At 38.4% G+C, this 20,725-nt stretch overlaps 3 protein-coding genes across 4 annotated transcripts; 2 read left to right on the forward strand and 1 right to left on the reverse strand.

Moving 5' to 3' along the window:
- Window positions 1–1,890: 1,890 nt before the first annotated feature.
- Window positions 1,891–7,307, reverse strand: psmd13 (proteasome 26S subunit, non-ATPase 13). The gene is made up of 13 exons (XM_033990325.2): window positions 7,089–7,307; window positions 6,454–6,532; window positions 5,757–5,791; window positions 5,623–5,678; window positions 5,431–5,474; window positions 5,209–5,295; window positions 4,713–4,884; window positions 4,209–4,288; window positions 4,003–4,128; window positions 3,577–3,639; window positions 3,419–3,499; window positions 2,778–2,894; window positions 1,891–2,072 (listed from the first exon to the last, which is right to left on the reverse strand). Exons 1-13 carry the CDS (start codon window positions 7,187–7,189, stop codon window positions 1,977–1,979), a joined length of 1,137 nt encoding a protein of 378 aa, XP_033846216.1. The 5' UTR covers window positions 7,190–7,307; the 3' UTR covers window positions 1,891–1,976.
- Window positions 7,308–7,504: 197 nt separating this feature from the next.
- On the forward strand, window positions 7,505–14,910 carry sirt3 (sirtuin 3). 2 transcript variants are annotated; one of them, XM_033985832.2, is made up of 9 exons: window positions 7,505–7,545; window positions 7,748–7,884; window positions 7,966–7,999; window positions 8,892–9,041; window positions 10,375–10,607; window positions 11,638–11,738; window positions 12,324–12,485; window positions 12,942–13,145; window positions 13,806–14,910. In XM_033985832.2, exons 2-9 carry the CDS (start codon window positions 7,809–7,811, stop codon window positions 13,827–13,829), a joined length of 984 nt encoding a protein of 327 aa, XP_033841723.1. In that variant the 5' UTR covers window positions 7,505–7,545; window positions 7,748–7,808; the 3' UTR covers window positions 13,830–14,910. The 2 variants fall into 2 exon arrangements, with proteins under 2 accessions (XP_033841723.1, XP_055086896.1); XM_055230921.1 differs by lacking the exon at window positions 7,505–7,545 and adding an exon at window positions 7,620–7,638 and having other exon boundaries at window positions 13,806–13,996.
- Window positions 14,911–16,334: 1,424 nt separating this feature from the next.
- LOC117393804 (troponin I, fast skeletal muscle-like) lies at window positions 16,335–20,180 on the forward strand. Its single transcript, XM_033991813.2, has 6 exons — window positions 16,335–16,424; window positions 16,822–16,858; window positions 17,943–18,071; window positions 18,425–18,514; window positions 19,495–19,671; window positions 20,094–20,180. Exons 1-6 carry the CDS (start codon window positions 16,417–16,419, stop codon window positions 20,178–20,180), a joined length of 528 nt encoding a protein of 175 aa, XP_033847704.1. The 5' UTR covers window positions 16,335–16,416.
- The last annotated feature ends 545 nt before the right edge of the window (window positions 20,181–20,725 follow it).

Below are 20,725 nucleotides of genomic sequence, written 5' to 3' on the forward strand. Positions count from 1 at the left end.
TCCTCGTCCAGGTTTCGGTGCAAAATTTTCCGCGTAGAAAATGGAAGAACCGCGGGGAAAAGATGCGGAGGGAAGCCGAAGGAGGTGGCTATGTTTTCCGCTCCCCCGCTGGTATTTGTCGGCCTGGTTTTCGCTCCGAGGCTGGGCTCCAGAAGAGGCCGATGCTGAGGCTGTGAGGAGCGGTCCGACAGCAGCCTCCCTCCCGCTGCGCTCTTAAAGGGACCGCGGCTACTGGAGCTTCGTCTACAGTGGGCAACAAGTTCAGAAAAACAGCGATAAAATGGACTAAACTAGGTCTGAGCAAGGATGAAATGTTTATAAAGAAGCATTATGTAACCTTTCACCTGCTTGTCGAATGGAGATGTTACTGAATTGCTTGGAATATTCCACAGTGTGGCATTAAACTTGCATTTATTTCAGGTGTTTATTGGTAAACAGTACATACCGTGACTGTAAGTGGACTCGTCTCTCCACAGATATGACCTGTAACTTTGGGGCCTGGTTATGTCACATGCTTCTTTCATGCATGTAATTATCTGGAATGTTCCACAGTAGGGGAGTAAAGTGGCCTATCTCCAAGGAGGCAAGCTGTGACACCACCAGGCCACATTTGGGGAGAGGCACCCTCACGCACAGCATGGATGCATGTTTTTAAGGAATTCTTCAGCAAAAGAAAGACTGAATAAGTGCAAGATTATAGATGAGTTTATCGTCATACTGTGCAACAGTAACCTCGCACATCAAGATGAATTCTCGCGATAGAACTAAACTCGGAGCGCTACACATGAATCTGGTGTGAGGTGAGCGCGGCATCCCTGTCAAAGCAACGACATCTCCATGGAGACAAGCAACCAGACGAGTTACCGAGTGCTCCTTAAAGTTGAACTATTATTTATAAAAACGCGATTTTAATTCTGTAGAAATATAAAGAAAAAACGAATTACTCTCATTACTATGAATAAGCCATTGTGACAATCAATACATTTAAATGATTTATAGAAGAGAATTGGCATCGTTCCTCGTTGTATCTCTCTAAAACGCTCCCGTTGTGTTTTAATGGTTTTATAGAAATAGGACAAACGCTCCGACAGAAAACATGAAATGATGCAGAAAAAATCAGGCTCCAGGGCAAACTCCCGAGACAGAGCCATTCACACAGTTTACCACGAGAGGGCGCCATGTGCGCACTGCATGTTAACCTAACCAACACTGGGCAAATCTAACATGTCCATCAAACTTTTAATGTAACCTGCAGTGTATTACTAACTCATGTTTCAAGATATTGGCTTTGTATTCAATGTCATTTGGGATATTAGTCTAGAAGTCACTATTAGGGCTGCCACTGAATCAACACATTAATACATTTTGAACCAAATAAAGGTTGAAATGTGGTGACTGAAGGCTTCTAAGTAGAGACTATTTGAAAATCAGGTGTATTATTGTGGAAAATCAGAATTGGTTTATTCACATTTTGATTTCATAATGTTGCTGTCTTTGTTATAAAACATTTGGGCATGTGCTTTAGTCTCCAGATAACGATAAGCAAAATACAGTTAGTTTAAGAGAACAGTGATTCTCAACCTGTGGTACACAGACTTCTACAGTTGGTACTTGAACTCTACATCAGGCAAACCCACAAACTGAAGAGCTGTCCATTTTTTGTCCTCCTTTGGATCATTTGTTTAGAACTACAGTAGAAATTATGTAATCCACTTTTAGACCATTTTTAGCCCTGAATTAGACTTGGAATAGTCCTTTTATAGACCTAGTTTAGATCTGGTGGTACTCAGAAACCCAAATCTTTTATTTGGTGGTACTTGGTGTGAAAAGTGAGAGAGCCACTGCCCTGGAACACAGAACAGCTGGTTATCATAAATTAAACACATTGGGTCCAAACATGGGGCATATTTATTGTTGGACAGAGGCATGTACAGTGGTAAACAAAGACAAGAGTATAAACAGAGGGACACAGAGTTTTATGTGAGAATGTCGTGAGCCTGCTGTTCCACCAGCATCGCCATGTTCTTCACATCTCCACACCAGAAATCCAGACGCTCCTTCATGCCCTTAATCTGAGGAGCAAAAAAAAAACATCATCAAAAAAACAGAAAATTTGTTGTTACAAAAAGTGCTCTGTACAAGTGGAAGTAAGTAGTTTATTGAAATATAGATGATATTGTGCATTTTTAATTATGGGCTGTAGGGTAAGGTGCCTTTAGTCGTTCAGCTGTTTAGTCGATTTATCAGATGATGGAGTCTAAGTCAATTGATTGTTTTAGTTAGATAAGGATTTATATGCAACAACAGCAGAAAGGAGTTAGTGAGGGTATTAGCTGAAGATTTGGTATTTTGTGGTATTTATATGTAAAAAGCCAGATACACAGAGATTCATAATAGTTTTGAGAGCATTTTAGTCAACTAATTGATCGGCAGTACATGTCTTTAGTCCAATAAGCGTTTTTTTAGTTGACTACAGACCTAACTGAATTGTGTATATTGATTTTGTAATTTATCATTAAAAAAAAAAAATCATCAATCATCAAAACAGACTAAAAGTAAAAATGTAAACAAAATATAAGAGTGTAAAGTGAGATTTGTGTATCATTCAATCCAACTATACATTTAAAGACATGTTAAACACATTTCTGTTTGATTGAAGTAATACCATAAAAATCTAATTATGGGGATAGAAATATTGAGATATTCATTTGTCAATAAGGCCCAGCCCCATGTACACAATTCCCTGAGGGAGGAGGTGAGAGTGAAACAGTCCAAACCTGCTGCAGATCCAGGACTCGCGGCTGGACCCAGGTCATGTGGACTCTCTGATCCACCTCATCGATGTTCCCTTTGATCAGCCCCACAGACAGAGCCTTCATCACCAGCAGCTCCACCTGAGCACACAGGTACCACTATTCAAGTCTTATGTTTATGTTTGTAAAGTACCAAATCACAGCAGTAGCCACCTCGCAAGGCTCAACAAGATGTAACCAACAGAAAGTTAGAAAATCAAATAATGAAACAGACATTGGTTAAAAACAGACAAGCAGATTAACATTCCCAGGAAACAAGGAAATTGATAACTCTCCCAAAACATCCTCTGTGCATTTGTTGACAGGGAGGATCTTGCAAAGTGCTTCCCTTTACAAATTTTTCAGAAACTAAACAGTCTGTATTTCTGATCAAGTAGGTAAAAGGATGTCTTGTGGCATCACCAGCTCTGTTTTGATTTGTTTGGGCGCTTCACTTTTTGTTCCACCCAAGCCACAATGCTGCGCTGTGATTGGACGAGTCATTTAGTGGCTAGATAAGCTGACTCTAGAATGAGTGAATCCATCTTGACTCAGGTAAACTGTCTGAACCAGGATATTCTACACAGTTTTAGTCTCTGTGATTTTGCCAGCCATTTCGCACTGACCTCGTTGACTGGGATCTTTGCGCTCTGAGCGATTTCTGTGAATGTGAGCTGCCTGTGGTTTGCTGGTCGGGTGAATGTCATCTGGAAACAAAACCAATTCAAATGTAAGAAAAATGTCATCATCATCTACATTTAGACTTCACACAGTCTCAACTCACCTCCATGACACACAGCAGCTGGATCTTCTGCATCAGTTTGGCTTCATGTGTCGCTAGATCAGGCTGAAACAGAGATATAAACAATGGTCTTTATCACAGCGAAAACACTAGGTCAATTCACCAAACTCCAAGCAACAAGTCCTGTTCCTTTCATTTTTAGTAACAAGCTATATTACTCAAGTAGAAAAACTCTGCATCTCCCCCCTATACACAATCGATTAAATTAACATCATTTTCTGTATGAAATTTTTAAAAAATCAGAGAACACATTTTATAAATTGTGGTGGCCCTTTTTGAATTTTGAGAGACCCACAACTATAGCTTCAGATAATCTTATTTTTGATTGGCAGCTGGTCCGTGAATTGTTGTTTTATGTTTGTGCCTTGAGGGGAGGGGGATTACATCTATGAGTCCTGTCTCCCTCACCTGTTGACCCCACGCAGACTTGTATCCTTGAAACTTCTCCACATTTCCGGCGTTGAAGGCAAAAAGTGTGTCGATCAGCCACTGTTTGTCTGTGTTTCTCAAAGACTCCAGGACCGGATGCTGCAGCTGAATCGACAACAGACAATACAATACATTAGGACTTTAATTTCATCTTATTAATGTTTAGTAAATGTGAAGTTACTCACCAGTTCTCCAAAGTTATAAACGCCTTCGCCCAAAAGTCCAGCCAAACCCAGAGTGAATGCCCGTTCCTGTTTCTCTGAATCTGACAAAACATTTTAAAAAGGGTGTCATTATGAAAAATCAACTTTTATGAGCTTTTAAACACATTATAACAATGTCCCCTTATAATTATTTATTCAAGAGTTGTATTTAAATTGATTCCTGCAAGTAATCCTGGATTGCTTGAGTGCTCAGAAAATTAGTTTTTACCTACTCCCTGTCCCCGCCCACTGCCAGATCTAAAAACCAAAAAAACGACATTTTTGTTCATACACAAAGGATTTAAAAATGTTCTGTGGCCATTTTTTTTTTCATTTTAACAATGAAAATCCACTGCTTGTTATGGCAAAATGCCCCATTTCTATTAGTGATTCAGGAATCCCTCACACAGAACATTCATAAATTGATAAATGGGTTAAGTGTATATTGACTTTAGTCACCCCAGGCTCTTACGACCTGCTACTCACCTGGCAGGTCCTTGATATCTACACAGCCCAGGTAGCGCAGTGCGTCCTTGTAGTAGCTGGCATGGTTGCCCATGATGCGGTGGTATTTACTGGAGAGGTCGTAGAAGCGTCCGTGCACCGAGGTCACCCCAGGGAGGTTATTCAGTGTCTCCTCCACCTCCTCAATGATCTTCTGCACAGACCAGAAACCAGGTCAGAGCTACAGGCATCAATGTCATTAACCATATTCTACTTTTAGTCAAGATTCAAGGATTTATTGTCACTGTAACAAGTAACAACAAAATTACCTTAGAGCAATAAACAATAAATGTGGCTATAGTGTAAGTATAAGTAAAATTCACAAAGTGCAGATACTCAGAATGGAAACATATTGATACTTTGCAGTGACATCGTGCTGGGGGTGTTCTACATGTATCTCTAAGGTGAATGTTGTCTGAGCTCATTCATTTCACAGTCTTATTGTCCAAAGCCTATGTCTTACTATTGCCGTAGTTACCTTTGTGGCTGGAAGGTCGTTGATCTCCAGTTTGAGACTCCCGATCGACGTCTTACACAGAATCACTGCCTCATCACTACTTTTCACCTGAAACAAACACAAGCAATCAGTAATACACCATGCAAAAAATACATTATCGAGTGTACAGTGGCATTATTGGTCCAGCTCAAAGTTGTAGAATCTGACAACTTTAAATATGAATATGTAAAAAAACAAACTCACTTTTTCCTTAGTTTTCTCTAGGAACGTAATTGCATCTTTAGGATCTGAAACATCAATAATAAGCCTCATGAAGTGTGACAATTTGTTTTACTACTGAAAAACACTTGGGCTGTGGTCAACCAAAATTTTTGGTTGACTAAAGACATGCCTTCTAAAAAAAGATATATAAAGTAGAATGTGAAGCGGTCATACCTGTCATCTGACGAGCCACAAACAAAATTATCTCAACCAAAGACAAAGGGTTTATCCTGAAAACAGAAACGTATCCTTGTAAGCATAAATGTAACTTTATTTAAAGTACTTAAATTGATAAAAATAAATGTCACCTGTGTTCAAAGTCACTGAGAAAATTGTCGTAGAGCTATAAAAACATGCATTAGGTTAGATAACAACATTTTTGAGCAGAAGGGGGAATAGTATACACAGAATACAAAGTATACACTAAACCAATTTCATGTTGAGTAAAAAAAAACACATTTAATCCATATACTAAAATATCACTTTCCTAGAGACTTCTGCAGTAGCTTGGCAACAAAGACTAAAAATAAAATCACTCATTAAAATGTAAATACAGGTTTATTTGGTCTAAAATCACTTATATTATACTTCTTAATTATATGTATACAGTCCTTTGATGATTGGTCTTCCTTGGGGTGGTTTATCATTTACTGGCGATGTTGGCGATATCAGTGGTATTGGTCAGATATTGAAAATTTTAGATATCTGGCACCAGTATTTTTATTGCACTGCCCTAGTCTCTGTGTGCCTGTGTGTCATTCCCAGTTTGTCCTCAGCGCATCTGATTTGTCTTTTTAAACATACTCATGAGTGAAAATATAAATGTATATCCCCGATAAATACATATTGTTTGTAAACCTAACATAAATGTGGTCTGGGCTTTAGATTTTAAAAGTTTAATATCAGTATCGGTTAATATAAATATTGGTTAAAAGCCACAATAGCAAGACAAATATCTAACATTTGGTATTAGTTTAAATAATCCATATCATCGCTAGATGTTACCTGTATAAGTCCATCTCCTGTTTGGAAACAAGGATCTTTCACAAAGTCTGTGAGCTTCAGTGTGAGCTGGTGCCACAACCTGCCACAAAAAACAAGATAAACATTAGAAAACATCAGCCTCCTCTGCGTAACTGTACTGAACAACAAATCAGTTAAAACTTAGATATGAAAATCCAAGGAAAATCCATTCCTCCTTCACATATTTCTTAAATTTGGATTAATTGATTACCTATCAAAGACACTGGATATATAATGGCTTTTTGCAGATCTAGATTTGTTAGTTTACTTGAATTCATATTTTTTCCCTTATGCTGCTACTACAACCTACTATGATTCACCCAAATGTACCACTACAACTACTGCTAGTACTGCTGATGACAAAGCTACAGTAACATCTAAGAAATGTCACGTTTTTAACTTTAGATCTTAGGAAAAACATCAGACTATTTGTGTCACTCATAAATTCAAGTTAATTAGAGGCTTATTTACAGATCACGTTTATATTTTAATGTTTATAGTTTTGGTTTGACAGTAAACATTAGCTTAGCATTAGCCCAGTGACTCAGCGGCGCCGTTAAAATGAATGAGCTGCTGTTAGCTTAGCCTAGCCTCCACTCGGCTTCTGACACTTTTACCTTTTATTATAAAGCTCCTCCAGGCCGTGCCACTCTGCCGCCATCTCCGGAGTGGGGCTGCAGCTCTGTTGTTGCTTGAGATACCCGCTAACATCTTTCATTTTGGCGAAATTCAGTAATTTTCAACAATAAAACTGAAAAGTATGGTCCGATTTTCTACTGAGAAGAGGAGCCGGCTGCGCATGCGTTGTTGTAAACCTTCAACGGAAGAGAAATAAACTCCTTTTCGGAAAGTAGCACCTCCAGCTGGATAAAAAACGACTCTACACTAAGTTATTAACCTTAAACTCGACTTTAAATAAAACATGAAAATATATAAAATGTTCTGGTCAAATGAAACCATAAAAAATCCGTCTTTAATTAGAAATATAAGCGTCATAAAATAAAATGTTAATGTGACAGCGTCATACGTCATCGCGTCGTAGGAAGGTCACAGGCATGAAAACAAACCCGCAAGGTAATTTCTTCAAGATATTAGTACAAAAAAATGTATTATAAATGAATAACAACGTGTTCAAACGGGTCTTTGAATAATACAGACGCTGTAATAGTGCGCTGATGTCTTGTGTTTCTGTAATAAACTGCATTGTGTATACAGTGCATACAGTGCATAAATCTGCTTAATGTTTGATTAACACGTGTTTTGGCATTTCTTTTAGGTTCCACTCTGAAATGAGGACCCACAGCAAAGGAGGCTAATATATTCTATTGCATTCACTCATGGCATCGGTGCTGGGTTCTTCAGTCATGTTATCAACTTGCTTTAGACTTTGTTTATCTCATGGTTTTAAACATGGTAAGAAGGGCTGACTGACTTATAACTGAAATATTTGTCATGGAATTACTTATATCCATGAACTACATATCTTCTTTGTAGGCAGGAGAATACTGCTCACAGCCCCTTGTACCAGGTCAGTTCAACGTATCTTTTATGAGAAGAACATTTTATGATTATTCACGATTACTGATTTGACACAATGACGAAAACAGCTGGGAAATCTTAATTCACTTTCATTCAGATTGTCTATTAATAGATTATTGTATGATTATAACCAGATCAGCGTTCCTATAGTGTGACCATCTCTGAATTTAATCAGAATAACTTTTATTCATTCCCAAGAGGGAATTATTTTCATTACAGGCATGCAGCCAACCAGCAGAATACAGTTATCAAAATAAAGTTAAATAAAATTTTAATATCAGTAACATAATGTAATTAAGTACAGTAAGCCTTTAAAAACTAAATTAAAAGAAACTTAAATTTTATATACATTATGAACAGAATATTGCACAAGGATTGTACAATGAGATTTTTTTTTTGAGTTCAGCAGTTTGATGGCAATAGTGTTCCTCTCAGTGGAGCAGTGTGGCAGTAACAGTCTATGGTTGAAAGAGCTCCTGTAGCTGACCAGCACATTGTGGACTGGGTGGGAGGGAGAGTCCAGATTAATCCTGATTTTGAACAACATCTTTCTGTCTGACACTACAGTCAGAAAGTGCAGCTCCTCCCTCACAGCATGTGGCATAAACATCCAGATAAAAAATCACTTTACATTTTGGTTTTACGTTTCTGGAATACAGCTTAATTTATATATTTTGCTTCTACGATGTTCACAGTTATTATTTTTTCTGATTATATAATCACCTGTATAATTACAATTATTAAATAACTAAATAATATGGACACCCCTACTCCCAGTTCATCCATTTGTTTTATTTGAACAGTTGCATTTAAATAAATTGTACAAATCTGAAAAATACTTAGCCGGAGGATGATGAGATTGACGCGAGTTTCTTCTCCAGAGGCCAGTGCTGGTTCTTCTCTCGAGGCTCCACAGATTCTGAGCTGAGCCTGGATCAGCTGGCTCAGAACCTGAAGCAGCAGAAGTATCAGAGAGTCATTGTGATGGTGGGAGCCGGGATCAGTACACCCAGTGGCATTCCAGACTTTAGGTAATGCTCATGTGTTTGGAGAAATCTAATCTAAGTTTCCCATTGTAAATGTGAGATTAAAAGGTTTATAACAATTATAAGGTTTTACATCCTTTTGATTGATTTTGATTGTTTCAAAAATGCTATAATTCCCAAAAAGTTATATCGGCCTTCTCCATCTTCACCTTTTCTCTCCATCTAAGATTTTTATACCGTCAAATTGTAGAACTCCTAGTTTAGCTCTAATTACTTCACCCTGCAGTGCAGATGGAGCTGCCCCACCTACTGTCATTTTGTATATTTAAGGGAGGTGATTTGACAAGTTATTTTACACTCATCCATTATTCTCAAAGTTCAAGGGCCTGTATTGCACTATTTTCTGGTCTCTATTATAATGTTGTTTTCTCATCACAAACATACCCGAAGTTGTGTTTTGTTTCATTCACACATAGCAAAAGAAAAAGAAAATCTGTCAACAGGACAAAACATTGTAGGAGTGAAGATATTTCACTACTCATCCAAGTCGCTTCTTCAGTCCTGGTCAGATTATGATGGACACTGCCTTATATCTATCTAAAGAGAGGAGCTAACTACACTGAAACTCAAAACAACTCTTGTTTACAGTTTCTGTTTGTAGGCTAGGTCTCTTGTGCTACTCTAAGTGTGCACTGTACCTGAAACGTCTTCACTCCTACAACGTTTTGTCCAGTTGACAGATTTTATTTTTCTTTTGCTATGGATCAGACCTGGACCACTGAGGGATTACACAGGTATATGTCATTCACACATGTTTAACACACAAACCTTGCATATTTAGGCTGTGTTTTTTTAACAGACAGAGATCTTGTGATGTCATTAAGTGGTAATACAGGAAACACTTCACTGTGTTTGTAAACTCCATACACTTTTACTAGAATTATTTTGATCATGGATGCCCTGGATTTGCCAAACTTTGAATTTACAGCTATTGTTTTAGCCTCATTGAAACTCCTTCACCAGCAGATATTAGAGATTTTCTATTGACAATCTCAACTGTACGAAAAGTATGGTTATTCTAGTGTATTGAAGAGTAAACCAGTTCAACTTACCTAAACCTAGAAACACTAAATTACATCACAAGGTGGAACAGAGCATTTGGAGCTTTGGGCATGCAGACAACCTAATAATCAAACATGAGTTAATTAAACAAAACACAACTCAAGGTATGTTTTTGAGGAGGTAACAGCATTATAAAAGTTAAAAGCTCACTTGAGTCAGTTTTGCGTAATATAGGACCTTTAATCTACGTAAAGTACCAAAAGTGAGTAAAACGTTGTTGCCCAAATAAAGGTCCTTTACAAATACTTGTCCTCAGATCTCCGGGCAGTGGCCTGTACTCAAACCTGCAGCAGTACAACCTGCCATACGCAGAGGCCATCTTTGAACTGGATTATTTCCACCATAACCCCAAACCTTTCTTCACTCTGGCCAAAGAGCTGTACCCAGGGAACTACCGCCCCAACGAGGCCCACGCCCTCTGCCGCCTCCTGCTGGACAAACAGCTGCTGCAGCGGCTCTACACACAGAACATCGACGGATTAGAGCGCTGTGAGTGAACCAGAAAGGAGGAGACATGAGTTCACTGTAAATGAAGGGCTGTGGATTAGAATGCCATTTGACCAAGTACCCGTTGTAACCTATGTAGAACATTATTTTTTATTTTGTTCATTGTAAACAGGTATATTGATCTAAAACGGCTTAGTAACAGAAACGGGTCCTTTGACTTTATGTTCAACACTGTACAACTGCAGAAATTTCACCATATTAAGCATTTACATGTTTTTATTGTTGAAACTGTGACCTTTTTGAACCCTGCATGACCTGGAGTCTGATTTTTTGGAATAATCACAAGTACTGCAGACAGTGACCACATTTAGGGTTGTCAAAAGTATCCAAAATCAGATACTAATGGATACTAAAACTAGTATTGAAACTAGATACTCATTTGAACAAGTATGGATACTAAAAAGGCCACATCAACAGGACAGAAATGAACTATTATTTAATGTTATCATTGTGGTATTGAAATCGGTACTGAGTATCAAGTCTATTCCTTAGTATCGAAATAGAGTTTGAAATTTTAGTATTTAGTATTTTAGTTATTATATTTATATAATTTATATAATATTTACGGAGGACGGTTGTATTGGAGCTTGGGTGACGTAGGCTTGTGAGCTGAGCATTGCACAGAATCTCACAACTAACCATAAGAGTCAGCTGTGGTTTGAATAGGGCCCAAGAGAAATTGCTAGATTACTCAAACATGCATGGGTGACAGCTAAACTCTCTTCAGGCATGCTTTTGATTAGGGAACAACGTTATAACATGGTAGAAAGCTCCACAAATTGATTTTGCATAATGTCCCCTCTTTAAATGACACCTAAACCACAAAATCTGATGTGAGTGATCAGAAGGACCATGATCAGTGAGACACCAGCTTTTTTCTGTTTATGTGTCATGTTAATAATCTTATAACTCAAAAGCTTCATAATAGTCAGATTTAGATTGTGCATGTAATCGTAGCCAGTGTTTTGATAATGATACAGTAGATATATTGACTGGGGCATTTTATTTTTAGTGGCTGGGATTCCTGCAGAGAAGTTGGTGGAGGCTCACGGGACATTTTCTACAGCAACCTGCACCGTGTGTCGGAGAGAGTACAGTGGAGATGACATCAGAGTGAGTACATGTTCGAGTCAGCAAAGGGTGGTGAGCCGAGATTGGTGGTTAGGTAAAAAATGAAATTTACTAAGCACTTGAACTCACTTGAATTGAAAAAACAAAATACAACTTTTAGTAAGTCAATGAGCAAATACCATTTTAACATTGTGACGGGCCCTGTGCCTGATTTATTTCAAATGTATTTGAGCAAAATGTGTCTTACCCCAGTACAGATATATTGTACAAGGAGCTCTTGAGGTCAAAATAAATCTGCTGTGTACTGTCTACATCTAATTATAAAGCTTTTTACTCTTCAGTATTCAGGAAGTGCGCATTAGCATGCTGGTTGTTAGGTTTACGTTCACAGCAAAATTCAAAACTCATTGCGGTGAATAATTAGGATGCTCTGAATGCATAATGTAAGTGTGGAGGATAGATTTAGATCAATTCAAACCTTTTAAAATAAACTAGTTTTTCAAGCACCTTTGTAAAGTACATTTTGCATAATATGCCCCCTTTAAAAATATTTTGTGAGCTCTCTAAGTTGACTTTGAGTAAAACTTTCCTATACTTTTTGTCTGCCTCTCTTGTCCTTGTTCTCAGCCTGCGGTGATGTCCGGCGAAATACCAGAATGTCCCACCTGCACTGGTGTCATTAAACCTGACATAGTGTTTTTTGGAGAACAGCTTCCTCCCATGTTCCTTAAATACCTCACAGACTTCCCTCTGGCCGATCTGCTGCTCATCATGGGAACGTCTCTGGAGGTAACACTGCACAGATTATATTCTACATTCAAAAATAGAAATAACAGAGTACTGAGTTTGTATTGCAGTAGTATTGCCTGGCAGGTTCAGACTGGTTCCCTCTGTATTTTTGATACAGAGAGATATCAGTTTGGTCACCATTCCCTCTGTTGCATCTTGAGCCAGAACCAAACATGGCTGTCCAGTCAGAATAATTTTCATTGACATGTGTGAACCGGAGGAGTTTATTGGTCACCATCATTTTGAATAAAATCTCAGAATTTAGTGCTTCATTCATTGATTCTGCAGAAATTCACCATGGTTTTAGTCCCCTGTGATATTTATTTTTTCCTTTGTTTTTTCCTTGGAAGTAGCCATATGTGGCTGTAGTATGACAAAAGTTTACTCTATTTTACTTTTATGTATCAGTTGATCTTTTAATTTGAAACACTCACATTTCCCCTCATCCTTCTGTAGGTGGAGCCGTTTGCATCTCTGGCTGGTGCGGTACGTCCGTCTGTTCCTCGGCTGCTTGTGAACCGTGATCTCGTTGGGCCATTTCTGTGGAGACGGAGGTCACATGACGTGGTGCTCCAGGGAGACCTGGTCCAGGGAGTCCGAACTCTGATTCAGCTCCTGGACTGGACCCAAGACTTTGAACATGTCATGGAGGAGCTGCAGGTGGGAGGACTATAAGACCTGTTTAAAGGAGACATGTTTGGGTTATTTACTTTTAAACTATAACATAAGTAGATAATTATTTTACAGTTTATTCATTGTAAATTGTTATATTGTACCATGAACAATGCAAAGATCCATTTTATCAGGTTACAGCAGAAAATGCTCAATTCCTCCTGTTGTCCCTGTTTTTGAACTCTGCACACTGCATATGACCCAGTAATATAGTCTGAATATCCTGAATGATTAGGTAACATAAGCCTGAATTACTCTTAAACTATCAGTTCATTTTGAATCAAGCCTGTCTTCATGCTTTATTAAGAGTGTAAATACTGTAAATATTGTAATTATTATAAAGTGTTACCAATAATCATCAGTATGTACAGAGGAGTGGGAGGAGATGGGGGGTAGGTGAAAACACTTTCTGAGCTCTCAGGTTTCAAATGCAGAACAATACAGGATTCCTCAAACATATGTGAATCAGTCAAAACACAACTTTGGGAATGCAAAGAATGGTGGAACACTGCTATAACTATATAAATCTCATAAAAGTTTATTTTAAATAATATGTCTCCTTTACAGTCAAATAATACTTAATAATAATTACCTTTACATTTAAATCTTCTAATAATTGTTTATATATTTGTCTGTTGTGATTTTCAGATCCCCAAAAAGTCAGAGGAGTAACACCAGGATATATAAATAGAAAAAACAGAGGAAAAGAACTTGACAGTACAAACTTACAAACCTCATTTTCCTGTCCACTGTGGTGGACAGTGACTCCAGAGCGACCAGCCTTGTTTTGAAGACATATAATTCATTAGGGGTGCAATAAGACACAATTCCCACGAGAACGAGACAATATGAGATTTTGCCAAAATAAATAAATGATGCAAATCCAATTTTTACTTTATTTTATTTAAAGGGCCCATATTACAGTATTTTTGGTCTATGTTATAATATTGTTTCCTCATCACAAACAGACCTGGAGTTGTGTTTTGTTTCGCTATAATGTAATGATAGAATAACATTTTTGTCATTTATAGTTATTGAGTTTGTTCTTGAGGGAAGAATCCTAGAGAGTGTCAGACCAGGAGCAGCTGATGGGGTCGTAAAGTCCTGCTTTGGTCCTGGTTTAGGTCAGGGATAGTCCAGGTTAAGTCCTAGCTTAGACCTACAGCTGCTGTCTTCTGTTTCGGCCACACATTTGTTATACACAGGTGGCTCTTCTGCTCAGACTTTGAAGTACTCATAGTATTTTAGGATTTTGTGTATTTTCTGATCTAATGGGGACATGTTTTTGTTTTGTTTTTTATTAAAACGGTATTTAGCCAGGTGTCTAGAGTGAGAAAAAAATCACATTTAGGCAAGGCAAGGCAAGTTTATTTGTATAGCACAATTCAAGGTAATTCAAAGTGCTTTACAGAATAAGAAAGACATTAAAATCACACAAATCAAGACATAAATAATCACAAATAATCATCATAAAATTAACATTAAAAGAGAAGAGTGCAGAATAAAAACCTTTCAGTCGTATGCACAGCTAAACAGAACCGTTTTGAGCCTGGATTTAAACATTGTCAAAGTAGAGGCCTGTCTCACATCTTCAGGAATTTTGTAATTTACAATTACAAGACCTGATTCATTTCATTACCTTCATTTTAAACAGAGGTCACTAAACTGTACTTGTCAGTCTCTTATGTTGTAAAGCACTTTGAATTACCTTGTGTACGAATTGTGCTATACAAATAAACTTGCCTTGCCTTGCCTTGTTGTCTCTATTTTTTACGGAAAAGTTTAAACCTAAAATCCACTCATGTTGAATCTCATTGTGTACCTCAAATAATCTTGAGGTTAATTTGTGCACTCATCAATATATAATCTCACATGGGATATTGGAACTTTTTAACACTTTTTAGATTGTGAAATTAATAATTTGATTTAATTAGACAGACATTGAATTCTGTGTAAAATTTCATGTTTCATGTGAATATGCCTAGTAAATACAGAGATATCACCCATAAACTAGGTCAACAGTTTGTGGCCAAACCTCCTTGTCAAAGCCTGATCTCATCTCTCTAAAGCTGAGCAGGCCTGGGCTTGGGAGACTGCTGGCAATACCAGGTCCCACAGTGACAAAAACTGTCATTGTGTCCTCAGGCAAGACACTTCACCCACATTGCCAAGTATGAAAGTGGTGTGTGCGCAAATGTTGTTGTGCTGGTGGTCGATGGTGCAGATTGGCAGCCTCACTTCTGTCAGTCTGCCCCAGGCAGCTGTGGCCACAACAGTAACTTGCCGCCACTGAGTATAGAGTGAATGAATAATGAGCCAAATTGTAAAGCTACTAAATGTCTGGAAAAGACTAATGTATTATTATTATCAACAAATATGTAGAATGTTTGAATCTTCCACAAAAAAAAGTTGTGAAAAGTATTGAATATCAGATACTAATTAATACTAAAACTAGTATTGATACTAAATACTCTTTTGAGCAGGTATGATCTTGAGCTGTATCAGAACAAGTAAGACCACATAGACTAGTATGCACCCATGGACCACCATGGAACCTACCTGGACGACTGAGGGAGTACACAGATATAAGGCCACATGGCAATATGAAAGAAAGTACTACCATTTAATGTTGAAAATCACATTCTATTGTGTAAGTACCTGTTGTTGTGATATCACAATAGGTGACTTTTTTTTTTATGGAGACACCAAGTCAGATCAATGCTGAGGTGACCCCACTCATGGAAGGAATGTATGTATTGTCTTTCAAGTATTTTTGAGCAATACAAACCCCTGGTATTGAATAAATGCAATACGGATATGCTGATTGTCATACTGTGTAACATTCCAGGCAAAGCAATAGCATCGCCATGGAGACAAGCAGTACACCCTCCACCAAAAAAGTTACACAGTGCACCTTAGCTTAATTAATTTATTAAATGCACTATAAATTTGCTTTTTGGACATTTCTTGTGGTGTCTTTTTTTTAGTAATTTCCAGATTTATAAATAAACAGGACTGAAACTATTCCTCTGTGCACCTCAGCTGTTTCCAACACAGTACTAAGAACAACTGTAGACAGCCCCTCCTCCAAAACAGACCAACTGGTCCAACACGACCCCCAAGCCCAGACTGTAGACCCAAACCACACCCTCTGCACCTCAATCTAGACTAAACCAGGACTGAACCACGACCAGAGTTTATAAAAGGGTCCCTCTCTGATCTTTTGTGCATTTGCCTGATCTGCACCAGGGCCTCCATCATGGCTGAGTGAGTATTGCTGTGGGAACACCTTACATGATTCCTGTTGTTTATATTAGTGTACAGTCTAGACTTAAGTAAAAATGAGCACTTCTTACAAACTATTTTTTAGAATTTCTTTGTGTAATCATTTCATATTTCTTCATAGTACACATTTCACTATATTATTCAAACATATTATAATTATGTATCTGCCTTTATAAATGTCATTCTTGCAATATTTGGATTTGTGCAAAGGGTACTTATAGAAATGATGATTTTGTTGGCAGCAAGTTCTATGTCTTTCTGCTTTTTCACTGCTGCAGTCTATTTACATTCAGAATAGTCATTTAAAAAAAAACATTTTTATTCTCTTAAAATTAGACAAATTAACCGAACAACTAGTAAATGTTTATTGTTTCTTCAGCAAAAAGATGCCAGTGTCTCGCAAGAACTACCTCAAGGTAATAGATTACTTTGCATAATTCCAAAAACCTTATATTGTTTTATATTGTGTTAGTGTACTGTATACTGCATTATTCAAAGTATATTTTCCTTGTATTTTGGCCTTAATACACTGACAGTTGTGGAACAAAATGTATGATAGGTTTCTCAAAAGTATCAAAAATCCATCCATCCATTTTCTTCCACTTATCCGGGGCCGGGTTGTGGGGGCAGCAGTCTAAGCAGGGACTGCCAGACGTCCCTCACCCCAAACACATCCTCCAGCTCCTCTGGTGGGACTCCAAGGCGTTCCCAGGCCAGCCGAGAGACATAGTCCCTGTGGGACATGCCTGGAACACCTCCTCAGTCCAGGAGGCATCCTGAACAAATGCCCAAGCCACTTCAGGCTCTTCTCGACATGTAGGAGCAGCGGCTCTACTCTAAGCTCCCCCTATGTGATTGAGCTCCTCACCCTATCTCCTAGGGTGACCTACGGTCATGAGCTTTGCTTTTCGGCTCAGTTCCTTCTTTAACACACCAGACCGATACAGCGACCGCATCAGTGCAGACACTGCACCGATCCACCTGTCAATCTCATGCTCCATCCTTCTCTCACTCATGAACAAGATCCGAGATACTTGAACTTCTCCACTTGAGGCAAGAACCCTCTACCCACCCAGAGAGGGCAAGCCACCTTTTTCTGGTTGAGAAAAAAAAAATCTGATAAAAAATCAGATACTACTTGATACCAAAACTAGAATGGAGGCTAGACACTCATTTGACCAGCTACTAAACAAACACACATGTGGTATAAGAACTCATAGACTAGTATATGCCCATGGACCACTATGGCACCTACCCGGACCACTGAGGGATTACACAGATATAAGGCCACATGGGATGTGGCCTTACATCTGTGAAAACCACATTATATTATTTAAATAAAGAGTGTTTTTATTAACATCGTGGTATGAGAATCAATATTGAGTATCGAGTCTATTCCTTAGTATTGAAATTGAGTTGTTTTTTTTTAGTATTGTTACTAATTTATGGACACAAAGTGCAATAACCCTGTATTCTTATATTTATACCATATTTCCTTAGAGTTTGCTGCTGCAGGTTGCTGAGTCGATGATGGAGGAGGAGTCCAAGAGAAAAGCAGAAGAAAAGCAAAGTTACATGGATGAAAACTGCCCATCGCTGTCACTACCACACAGTGTACAAGACCTGCAGGTACTGGCACTAAAACCAGGACTAAACCAAGACTAAACCAGGTCTTAACCAGGAATAAACCGAGAATCAATCAGGACTAAATCAGGGGCTGAACCAGGACTGGACCTAGACCCAACCGGGACAAAACCAGGACTAAATCAGGACTAAACCAGGACTGAACCAGGACTGAACCAGGACTGAAACATGGCGAAACCAGGGCTAAACCAGGACTAAACCAGGATTTATCCAGGGCTAAACCAGGATTGAACCAGGAACCAAACCAGGAACTAAGCTAGGACTAAACCAGGACTAAACCAGGACTAAACCAGGACTAAACTAGCACTAAACCAGGTCTAATCATCTTTTCTTTTCAGGAGCTGTGTAGAAAGTTGCATAAAATGATCGATCTTGTGGACGATGAACGCTATGATATGGAGGTCAAAGTCACAAAGTCAGACAAAGAGGTAAAAGAATTTATGTAAAATTGTGTGTAATTTTTAAGTTTTTATTCTGTTGATAATTTCTCAGAGTAAGATAATCATTACAAAACAGGCACACTTTTTCTGGGTCCACCACCTGTTTGCCGACACTTTAATCCACGAAAATTGTATGTACTAGAGTAAAAAACTAAATTAAAATTTTGTTCATCGGATTAATCGATTTCCAAAGTAATTTTTAATTGCAGCCCTAAACGAAATGATCAGGTTTTACCTTTTGGAGGTGTGGTAGAATTCAGTTACCATGGTGACGCGGAATTCAGTTACCATGGTGACGCAGAATTCAGTTACCATGGTGATGCAGAATTCAGTTACCATGGTGACGCAATGCACACATTAGCAAACACAGCCAAAAAAGATTTAAGATACTCTGAAAACTCAAGAAAAATACACACTTTTAGGAGCCTTTGATCAATTTGAGCGTTAATGGTCCTGTTTAGGTGTTTGAGGTGAGCGTGAGAGCTGTTGGCTAATGCTAGCTGGCTTGTGACTGTAATGTTATTTGAGAGGGACTTGTTTAACAGCACAAATCAGCTCTCCTGTTTTAGCTCAAACTAAGTATGCTCTTTCTGGTCAGATTGGCTTAAAAAAAAAACCAAAAAAAACAACTCAGATTAAAGTATAACTTGAGTAACAGAGCTTCCGACAGTGCAGTGTCTACAGTTAGCATCAAGGAATATTGATGCCATCAGCTGCAAAGTATCTTGCTCCTCTCTGGGAGTATGACATCAACATATTATCAAATCTAAAAACCACCATTACATACAGTAACTGATACAAAAATATCACTTGGAAAAGTAACCTCTGCTGTCAATGTTACTCAGAAGCACTATTACTATTCTAAAATTAGGTTGTTGTTGTTTTTTTGTTTTTTTTGTTTTTGTTTTTTTTTTTGTTTTTACCTCACACAGGCCCCACACAGACTTATCTTACTGCCCATGTTTCAGGTTGGAGACCTGAAGATCAAGCTGCAGGATCTGAAGGGGAAGTTCAAGAAGCCGGTGCTGAAGAGGGTCCGTATGTCTGCGGACGCCATGTTGGCAGCTCTGCTCGGATCCAAGCATAAAGTCTCCATGGACCTGAGAGCCAACCTGAAGCAGGTCAAGAAGGAGGCCAAGGAGGAGGTGAGAGCAGGGACTAAACCGGACTAAACCAGGACTGAACCAGCACATAACCAGGACTGAACCAGGACTAAACCATTACTGAACCAGGACTAATCTTGGACTGAACCAGGTCAAAACTGGGTCAGAACTGGGGCAAACCCAGGACTAAAACGGAATTAAAACAGAACAAAACCAGGACTAAACCAGGACTGAACCAGGATGGAGTCAGGTCTTACCTGTGGATATTGTTAGTCAACATGTGGGTCCAACCTTGCTGTTATAGAAACATGCTTTTGTTGAATCCCTGAGCAAGACATTTCGCTGACTTTTATATTCTGTAGTAGTAATAGTAGTAGCAATAGTAGTAGTAGTAGTCGTCACAGTAGTAGTAGCAGTACTTTGAAATAAATAGTTTTTGTTGTATGGGAAAATGTGTTTCTCAGGAGAAGCATTCTGGAGACTGGAGGAAGAACATCGAGGACAAGGCCGGGATGGACGGCAGGAAGAAGATGTTCGAGACAGAGGCCTGACATTTCATTTTTGTTTGTTTTTCATTTAAAGCCAGATTACGCATGATTTACATAAACTGCTTTTGTGTTTGAAATATGGCATATTTTTTTGACCTTATTGATTATCCACACTGTTCATCTCTGTAAAAACAATACACAACCTTAAAATTGTGTTTTTCCTCATTGTGTATAATTCAAATAAACAGAGTTTTATTAAAGCAAGACTAAACACATAAACTCTGCTCCAAAGTACATTTCAAATAGAGCTGCTAAACTGGGCAATACCTGGAGGATTAAAGGGGAGAGTGAGGGGGGAGGAGGGGAGGGTCTGGAGGAAAAGCCAGGTGTTTGTAATCAGGGCAGAGGCATGTGATGTCACCAAGTACATAGAACATAAAGCTAATCCCCCTTGTATCGTTGTAATAAAAAAAAGCTATGATTGTCTATGATTCAATAATTGATAATTTTTGCAGATACTCCCTGTGCTAAGGGTGTATTGTTTGAGTATTAACTGATTCAAGATAAACCTAAAGATCTTGTGGAAATAATATACAAATCTGTGTTTT

Source organism: Periophthalmus magnuspinnatus, chromosome 3, assembly GCF_009829125.3.
Source record: "Periophthalmus magnuspinnatus isolate fPerMag1 chromosome 3, fPerMag1.2.pri, whole genome shotgun sequence".
In the NCBI taxonomy this organism is placed as follows: Eukaryota; Metazoa; Chordata; class Actinopteri; order Gobiiformes; family Gobiidae; genus Periophthalmus; species Periophthalmus magnuspinnatus.

What these genes read in the sequence shown, in the direction of transcription:
- psmd13 (XM_033990325.2), bottom strand. Translation starts at nt 7,189, where the DNA reads ATGAAAGATGTTAGCGGGTATCTCAAGCAACAACAGAGCTGCAGCCCC. An exon ending in CTCAGTGACTTTGAACACAG is followed by an intron (nt 5,679 to 5,756) that starts GTGACATTTATT and finishes TTCTGTTTTCAG; the next exon opens with GATAAACCCTTTGTCTTTGG. An exon ending in AGATATCAAGGACCTGCCAG is followed by an intron (nt 4,289 to 4,712) that starts GTGAGTAGCAGG and finishes ATGTTTTGTCAG; the next exon opens with ATTCAGAGAAACAGGAACGG.
- sirt3 (XM_033985832.2), top strand. Translation starts at nt 7,809, where the DNA reads ATGGCATCGGTGCTGGGTTCTTCAGTCATGTTATCAACTTGCTTTAGA. An exon ending in AGTGGCATTCCAGACTTTAG is followed by an intron (nt 9,042 to 10,374) that starts GTAATGCTCATG and finishes ACTTGTCCTCAG; the next exon opens with ATCTCCGGGCAGTGGCCTGT. An exon ending in ACAGTGGAGATGACATCAGA is followed by an intron (nt 11,739 to 12,323) that starts GTGAGTACATGT and finishes CCTTGTTCTCAG; the next exon opens with CCTGCGGTGATGTCCGGCGA.
- LOC117393804 (XM_033991813.2), top strand. An exon ending in CTCGCAAGAACTACCTCAAG is followed by an intron (nt 16,859 to 17,942) that starts GTAATAGATTAC and finishes ATATTTCCTTAG; the next exon opens with AGTTTGCTGCTGCAGGTTGC. An exon ending in TCACAAAGTCAGACAAAGAG is followed by an intron (nt 18,515 to 19,494) that starts GTAAAAGAATTT and finishes CCCATGTTTCAG; the next exon opens with GTTGGAGACCTGAAGATCAA.